The 9,228-nt window shown below is 41.7% G+C and overlaps 1 protein-coding gene across 1 annotated transcript; it reads right to left on the minus strand.

The window, feature by feature from the left end:
- Positions 1-2,740: 2,740 nt before the first annotated feature.
- Positions 2,741-4,677, minus strand: LOC109033351 (beta-1,3-galactosyltransferase 5-like). Its single transcript, XM_019045933.2, has 2 exons — positions 4,175-4,677; positions 2,741-3,290 (listed from the first exon to the last, which is right to left on the minus strand). Exons 1-2 carry the CDS (start codon positions 4,675-4,677, stop codon positions 2,741-2,743), a joined length of 1,053 nt encoding a protein of 350 aa, XP_018901478.2.
- Positions 4,678-9,228: the final 4,551 nt, after the last annotated feature.

Here is a 9,228-nt window from a genome sequence, read left to right on the forward strand (position 1 = left end):
GAGACCCATCTAATCAGATGGAATCTCCGGAAAAAGTGCGGAGCACGATGAAGCTGCCTTATCAACAGCACATCGTCCGGGGAGACAGGGACACGTCTCTCCAGGGTCGCTCGGCGGGGATTCCCTGTCCGTCCGTACCATTTGATCCCTCCCTGGCGCAGGGATCGGGGGACGAGGGGGCGGTATCCGCCCGCCCTTCAGGATCACCGAACTTCTCGAGTGAGCTCGCAAAGCTAACCTGACACTTGAAAGCTCTCGTTATCAGGCCTCCAACTCTCGGGCGATTGAAATACCCGTCGCACAAAGGATCGAGCCAGGAGAAGTAGTCGGACAATTTGGAAAAAACGCTTATAACTCCGTTTATACAAAACTTAGAGGTCTCAAAAGTGGTTTCATCGGTTTCCTCGTGAGATTTTCTTTTTAAAGCATCCCTTGGAATGTAACATGTGACGTAATAAACGATAAAATTTGATGTTTTAAGGTCAAAAATTTCATGTCCGACTTCTCTGATTGGCTCGATCCACTGTGCGTCGCTGGCTCCGCGGGAAAGCTCGCACTTTCAACAGGGGCTCGCGTTTTTCTTGGCCGAGGGATCTCTAGTAACAACGACTAGCAGAGAGCTCTTCAGTGGCGAGGCGTGAATGATCGATTATCGATATTTCCCCATTTGAGCTGTGGTAAAGAATCGATTATTAGGGTGTTCGCTGCGAACACTAATCGATCCTTTTCCATAGGTTTAAATGGGAGATCAATCGATATATCGCAAAGCACGCCACGCCACTGGAGCTCTTTTCAAAAGTTCTTAAAAGGACTGAAAAAATTGTGTACTGGGTAACGTTTTTTTTGGAGGGGGAGGGGGGATTTCAAGTAAAAATAACGTAAGGCATAATTGACGTAAAAAAGATCTGACTTATGCATTTCCGTACTAAGTAAGAACGACGTATGAGCCATCAGGCGTTGCCAAATCCTCTTCCGAAAAATTTTGACATTTCAGGAAAATTTTTGAGGATTCCACTTCCAACTTTTCGGATGATTTCGTTCTTGATTTGATCTAAAAGGCTGAAAATTTCAAGGATAAATATGTATACACATACATACAAGTCGCTTTTACAGCGCGCCTTATTCCATCTCTTGATCTAAGTAATTCATGGAGATGAGTCTCTCCTCAAGATCATGTAATACGGAAACATCAACTTTCTATCGAGAGAAATCTCGGATTTTCTCTGAGATAAGTGTAGCAAATTGAAACCGAGTGGACTGCAGTTCTGCTAAAATTATGCAATTCCGTCTTCACTGCAGGGACAAATTTACATAATCAATTTATTTTTTAATTAACATTTTTTATTTGATGTGAAAGAGAAGCCGTTCAATCTTCCACGCTTCCTCACAATATTAGATGAGACTGTTAAACTTCAGCCATACTGCGACACCCCCGACAAGATTTTATCGATTTAATTTTGCAATTAAAACCACAATTTTCGGTTTATCTGTAAAATCGCCTATTTGCAGATAGATACGAATGCCAATTACGTCGTTTCTAAAAAAGAGCCAGAAATGAGCTCTTTATTGCTAAATAGCAAATACTGTAATTCTAAAAGCATTCATCAAAAGTATGGCAAATGCTACCAGATGTCTCGTTATCCTTACTTTATAGTATCACTGTATCAAAAATCAAGTATACTAATGATAGAATTTACCATACTACCGGCAAAATTCACCATACTTTGATTTCAGTGCAACATTTCAAAAATGCCACATTTTATGACATGCTGCAAATTTCGAGATAAATATGATAGTATGAGGACTAAAAATAATTTTTTCACCATTCTAAGATGCACATTTTTACAGATAACTCTCTCCTGCATGAGATGTCAATTATTTCTCAAAAATTAGCAAAAAGATAAAAATGTAAAGCTACGTAAGAACATTTGACTATTTGCCGACGCAGTTGGCAAAATACCTGATTTGACTAATTACTTGCGACGCAAATAAGTTGTTTTGTCGGATAAACGACATTAAATTGAAACGGAAACTGTACCACGTTAAGGAGAAAGGAACTTAGTCACATCAACAATTGCCAAATTTAACGGAGCAACTTAACTTCTTACAAGAGAATGCTCGTGGGGACTTTTTCGAAAACTTTTAAGAATTTGCCACGAATTATGCAGAAAAATCGCAGAAATTTGCGGAAAAATCCGCACAAACGTTTGCTAAATTTTATCCAGCAATTTAATTTTTTTCACAGAAACGGTTACGCGGGCTCTTGTGCGAATTCCAGTAAATTTTCTTCATAGCACGAAACAAATCCATTAAAATTTTCAGTCGAATCCGAATAAACGTTATTTCGTAAAGAATTAAACTGCCCCGATAAATGTGACAACAGCTGATGTGACTTGGTTTCTTTCTGCTTAACGCGGTCCAACTATCCTCGATTTGGACCGATAGTTTATCAGAAATTAACCAACCCTCATTTTCGAAAAAATTGAGTTAAGGATGTTTTTGAGTTTCACTAGCTGTACATTTGCTCCTGCCAAAAATTGAAAGTCTAAAAACAGAACAAAAAAATGTGATAGAGGGGTTGAAGTTTATTTTTTACATCGAGCCTTATGCAGGAATAAAACTTCAAACCTATTTTTCTCAGATTCAACTTCATGTGGCCTGGTTCCTTTCTGATAAACTCGGTCTATCTAAATAAAAGGCGCCAACACATCTTTTCGTTTTTGTGTATTTACAAAACATGCTAAAACATACATCTCGGGCGGCCTACCAGAAACTTATTCCACAGATCAAAGAGCTCCCGGACCCTGGCGACGCCCATCCAATGATCATCCCGAAAATTGCACTTCCTATCCCTGTAGGTGAACGCCGCCGATATCCCCACCCTCTCTCCCCCCACGGCCTGGAGGAGGAACCCCGTGTAGAAAGCGTCCTCCAGGAAGAAGTACGGCGACTCGAGAGCCTTGTCGTAGAGCTCCCTCACGAGATCCCCCGTGATGACGTAGCTGAGCCCGCGGATGTAGTCGGGGAACGTGGGCGGGGCGTAGACTGTCTCCGGGACGTAGTTGCGATCCCTTCGGTCCCGCACGGGGTGCCAACCTTTGAAAAGCTGTCCGAAAATTGTCCGCGTTGCCAGAACCGCGTCGGATTCGACGAGGTCGAGTAGCTTCGGGATGTTTAGGAACACGTCGTCGTCAGCTTTTATGATGAATTGCGCTTTCGAGCAGAAGGTCATGCTCCACTCGAGCATGGCCGTGATTTTCAGCGTCAGGTTGGCGTACGAGTCCACGAACCTGTGGACGTAAGAAAACTTGCTACGAGAGAAATTTCAACACTTAAAAGAACATTTTATGGAAGGAAGCCTCCGTTCTTTGTCGAATGGGCCTGTTGCAAACTTTTGCTAGAGCAAAAATAGGAGTTGTTTCTTATTCACGGAGAAAAAAACTTCGTGCGTGGGACCGGAAGTTGAGGTCAGAAGGATCTCTGAAGTTTTCGGATCACGTATCTAAAAATTTGAGGTCCAGCTGCCGAAGTTCGGGTCAGACATCTGAAGTACTCCGGTAAATACCGAAGTACCTCGATGTCTGACCCGAACTTCGGCAACTCGACCTCAAGTTTTCGGATGCGTGATCAGAAAACGTCAGAGATCCATATTACCTCAACTTCGGGTTTCATGCACGAAGTTTATTTCTCCGTGTAGATAATGTCCCGAAAATCACGATGAGCGCATCGGCAAACTCTGAAATGCACTCCTAACTTCACAACCTGCGTAAGAAATTTGCGTTTTTTTAAAGATTCTCGCTTCAAACAAACCAAAACCTAACCAAAAAAATTGCAATAAAATAAAATTAAATCGATTTGTGGATAATTTCTTTATATATTTTCACTTTGATGGAATGAAAATAACAATTCACTCTTGATAAATCACAATTTGGTTATATATTTTCATTATTTTTGTTTACATTCGAGGCACCGCCATCTTGGTGCACTCATTCGTGGCTCCTTGAGCGAGAACCAATCAGAATTGGATTTTTTTTTTGGGCCACTTTCATCCAGTTTTCATCCCAACCGAGCCCGACCACAAGTGAGATGTCGTAACTCTGGGTATAAAGGGACTCTTGATTCTTCCTTAGCACGGCAGCATAATACAAGTACATTTTCGAACATTATTCCTTACCTTCCCGCAATAATGTCCCCGTAGAGTTCCGACTCCTCCTCCACGGACGACGGGAGATCCGACGCCGGATCCGACGCCTCGCCGGGCCGGCCGACGACGAAGGCCACGACGATGTCCTTCCGCTGCGCGAAGCTCCCCCAAGTCTGCCGGATGGCCATCCGCTTGTGAAAGTTCCCGCGGGCCGAGGGAACCAAAATGGCGAACTTGAGGTCCTCGCCGGACGCCGGACACAACTCCGAGTTCCGGATGTCGAACCCCGGGTCGTAGAGGTCCCCGACCGCGGTGTTGTTGATGTACTCGACAGCGTCCGGATCGTTCGGGTCGAAATCCTCCGGAGAGTAAGGTTTTACCCTCAAGGGTGCTCTGCGTTTGGATCCGGTTGAGTGGAGAAGCAAGTCGAAGATGCAGAGCAAAGTTGCGATGGTGAAGAAGACGAGTAACGCGAGATTGAGACTCGGACGAAGAAGCCGGTGCCGCCATCTGGGGATTCTCAGTATCGTCATGGAGATTCAGTGCGTCACCGGTCGAAACGAAGAAGAGGATGATCGAGGATCCAAAAAAAGGAGAGGAACAGGAACAAACACAAGAGGTTTGAGAGCAAGACGACAAATAATATCGAGACACTGATTTTGAAAAAGAGGATGATTGAAGACACGAATTAAAAGCAGGGGATGGATAGGAACAAATACCTGAGAGTCAAGAATAAGACGAAAAGTAATATCAAGAAAACAACACTGAAGAAGAGGGTGATTGAAGACACCAATTAAAATGAGAGGAACAGGGACGAACAAAAGAGATAGTCAAGAATAAGACGATAAGTGATATCAAGAAACTGATTTTGAAGAAGAAGGGAAGGAAAAACGACAGGAAAATGAGATGAAGAGAAGGAAGCAAAAGAATAAGAAAATAAAGAAAAGGGAAGAGATAACGAAAAGATTAAAGCTATATTGACAACTACAAAAAAGGCGGTCGATGACAAGGATTAAGGAACTGTTAAATGAATTGAAGAACAGGTGAAAGAAAAAAAGTGTAAAATTATGAAAAACTTAAAAAGAGAAGGAAATTCATTTAATTTTAGATAGAGAAGACATCGATGAAGAGGCATTGCAACAAAAATGAGGGTGAGAAGAGGGCCACAATCATCTACAAATTTTGTCAGGAGACGTGTCTTTGTATCGTCGGGATGTATTCTACTTACATTTTGTTGTCGAGTTATCTCTAAGCAACGATATTATGTTACAACTACCTCGCGGGGCTTCTAAGCAGTAATTTTTAAGTAATTTACAAATTTTATTTTACTGATGAAAATTCCGCGAAGGAAATCATCGAAGAAAATCTCGAGAAAAGAAGGTAATTAATTTCAGCCCTAATCAGGAAATACATCGGCAGAATCTGTTTTGAAGTTGAAATTTATTTTTAGTTGGTAAATTCCTAAGAATTCCTAGTTTGCTGTAGAACAGTTCTTATATTTACATTTACCGTATAAATATTGAAATTTTTATAACTGTTCGATCAATCGACGAGGAACTTGAATCCATTATTAATTACATTTTGATCAGATTTTTACGTTAAATCCTTTCTATCAACATCGTTTAGATCAACACGTTGTTCAAAAATACTATACATTCATTGAACTGAAGAGCACAACAATTTGTATGTTAAATTGTAAAGAAGTAAGGATGAAAAATAACCCCCGACAGTAGTTAGATTTCTCCATTTGTTAAATTATAGAATCCTTTAAGTCACGTGACTCAAAACCAGTCTTGCACATTCAAGCAATGAGAGGCCTTGACCTCAAAAATATTTTTGAATAAAAGTCAGTGTAATAGTTTTGCAAATCGCAGTGACCATGATCGAAGTCTATTGTAGCACATCAACCATGTTACATGGCTCTGCGTTAATTACTCATCAGTAAACAACTAGTTTGGGAGGGAGGGGGAGGCAGCACTGTAGCACAAACACGACACTTTTTTTTGGCACCTGACTTACAATTTTTTAACATTTCTACTTGAAGAAAAAATGAAAATATTGTAAGTGGTAGTGAGACGGCAACAGATACGCGCGAACAACAGTCGCGCAGTCATCAAGACGAGGCCGGTTGGAGACCTTGACCCACAACAAACAAACTAGAGACTAGAGCATTTTGAGGAAAAGTGAGGAGATAAGCACGACTTGCTAGCTAGATAATAGACAATAGAACAAACGAAAATGCGAGAACATGCAATCGGACCTAACATCCATAGCGCCCCAAGGAAATCTCATGGGAACTATGCGCGTCATTTGGACTACATTTTGAAATTGGATACTACACTTTCTGGCCAATTCGTAAAAAAAAAAAAAAAAAAAACATGTATGCGCACAGGGAAATTTGGACCTGGTTTATCAGAAAGGAACCAACCCAACATGAGGGGGAGGCCAAAACTTTGCACCCCCCCCCCCCCAGGTGGTCTCCTTTAAGATGAAGAAACATTCCCAAAGTTTCGTTATTTCTCGAACGGTTCAAAAGTTAGAGGGAAGCCTTTTTGAACAATCTGAATAATCGATTCTCGCGCCAATGGTGCCTATCTTGTCTGGAATCGATGTCCGCAGGACTCCATAAATACGGTGTCCTACACGGGCCGTAAAATTCGGTTCTAGAAACCGTATCCTCGCGAGTCCGTGCTACCGGGACATTAAACCAAACCGAACTGTTGAGAAAGTTCGGTTGCATTTACCGAATATGCGGAAGGCAGAACCGAGAGTACGGTCACATGAACCTAATAATACGTTCGATACAGAACACTGTACGAACACCGCCGCCTGTATGTACACTGCCGTTCATATGCACGAACTTAATTTCTCAATGTGAGGCTCAGTATTGCCAACTTACAGAAAGTGTCACTGGTTTATTATGAATTATTAGGATTACGATCTTGCTAAGATTGAGGCTTATTATCCCTTTGCTTTGTACAAAATTCTTGGTTATATCAATTTTTTCGTAGTCTTATTTATGCGTCTATTTTCAAGTCCATTTAAAAGTTTTTATTTTTTTCAGGTAAGGACATGCTCTATTGCTCTATCCAACATCTCCCGTTTTATATCTGTAAGTATGTTTAAACCAACATTCTTTAACCAATCCAAAGATGAATCATGTTCAGCTTTTATGTGTAATTGCATGGACCGATTTATATGGTTTGTACTATTCAATATTTACAGTAGTAAAAAAATGTTTGTGCCAAAAATAAAGATCTATTCACCGGAAAAATGGTCTCTTCTATCCAGAGTCCAGACTGTAAGAAATGTTGACAAGGAAAATACTCACGATTCAATCGGATTTGTGCTTGAATCGAGAGCTGAGCCTCTTAATTTAAGTGGATCTCCGTTTAATTCAATCGAATATCCGATTGAATCAAGAGTATTTTTTCTTTTCAAATTTTTAAGAATCTCTACTCTGGATCCATGAGACTATTTTTCTCAGTGATTAAAAAAAATAGTTACGTTATTCAATCCGACCAAAAAGAATTTGATTTTCAACGAAGGGGCGATTCCAGTTCAAGAGAGAGATTTGTACCTCGTGGAGCCCCCTTTGGCTACTTCATAAAATTATGCAATTGGTCAGTAGTGTTGGTAATAGAATTGTGTTTTGATACTTGATTCTTGTAGATTAGCTAAAAATTATATCCATCTGAACATCGCGCTTTGAAAAATTCGGTTTATGAAGTCATCCGCCGCAGTAGTGACACCCTTGGTTTCTTCCACCTTGCTTTCATCAGTCAGAGGGAGACACATATTTGCACTGGTTACTCACCGTGAAACCCGGATAAAAGCAAGGTGGAAGAATCAAGGGTGTCACGACCGTGGTGGATGACGTCATAAAGCAACTTTTTCAAAGCGCGATATCTCGGTCAATAATTGCGTCAAACACAGAGTGGCCGGCGTTAAACATATAAAGCGCCTACAAGAGTGTGTGAATACTTCACGCATTGCGCCAAACAGTGCGGTCAACGTGAACCGCATATTCGCACTTACAACTTACAAGACAGCCTGAAAACTTCTCGGATTGCGTCAAAAGCAGAGCAGTCGGTCAATTGGCGTGAAACGCATATCAGCGCCTACAAGACTTCGAGTTCGGTCGGTATCACGCCCTTTTGCACTTGTTGTTCATCGGAAAACTCGGATTAAAGCAAGGTGAAAGAAACCAAGGGTGTCATTACCGCGGTGTATGACGTCAAAAACCCGACTTTTCAAAGGGTGATATTTCGGCTTATATTCAACGTAGAAAGTTACTGTTTGGATGGATCTTATTATTTTTAGCTGATCTACAAATTCAAGCATCAAAACACGATTCTGTGACCTGCAACCGACCCATTTTTTTCAGTGGCGTGGCGTGAATTTCGATGTATAGATTGTTAAACCTATGGTAAAGAATCGATTAGTAAGGTGTTCGCTGCGAACTTCCTGTTTATCGATAATTTTCTGTAGGTTTAAATGGCAGACTAATCGATACATCGCAAAGCACGCCACGCCACTGATTTTTTTCGGAGCAAGAGAAGAAGTGAGGTTCATCGGTGATTTTTCGACTTTTTTGTGAGTAAGGAGGTGGTGTCGAAGAGAACGTTCCGTATTTTCTCATGAGGCATGGAGACCTGCGTCATGGATATGTTACAGAGAAGGGGGGAGGGGGTAAAAATCCAATTGAAGACGCTTTGAGCTTGCACTCTTCATTTAAATTTTCTCAAGTTTTCGGATCATTAAGAAACTGCAAACTTCCAACTCGTTCCCAAGGCGCTCGCTGAAACGGTGCAGGGGTTGGGAAGTGTCAGAAGCCGCCTCGGTTTCAGCTCCGCGGACAGTTTTCGCGCTGAAATCACACCGCGCGCCGGGAGCCCGGACCGAACAATCAGTCAACCTCAACCGACAGCACTTTCGCACACCTTTCGCTCACCCTTCAACGCTCATCCCGCCCCTCGCAATACTCAAACACCCGGCGAGATTAAAACAAAGGGCCGTTGACACGAACGCAGCAAATCGATGTTAAACCTGATTGTGATTTCTCCGCCACCGCCAGATCTCTC

This window comes from Bemisia tabaci, chromosome 10 (assembly GCF_918797505.1).
Source record: "Bemisia tabaci chromosome 10, PGI_BMITA_v3".
In the NCBI taxonomy this organism is placed as follows: domain Eukaryota; kingdom Metazoa; phylum Arthropoda; class Insecta; order Hemiptera; family Aleyrodidae; genus Bemisia; species Bemisia tabaci.

Excerpts from the sequence above, each read along its gene's own strand:
- LOC109033351 (XM_019045933.2), bottom strand. The coding sequence starts at position 4,677 with ATGACGATACTGAGAATCCCCAGATGGCGGCACCGGCTTCTTCGTCCG. Across the intron at positions 3,291-4,174 it reads GGGGACATTATTGCGGGAAG|GTTCGTGGACTCGTACGCCA; the intron begins GTAAGGAATAAT and ends TTACGTCCACAG.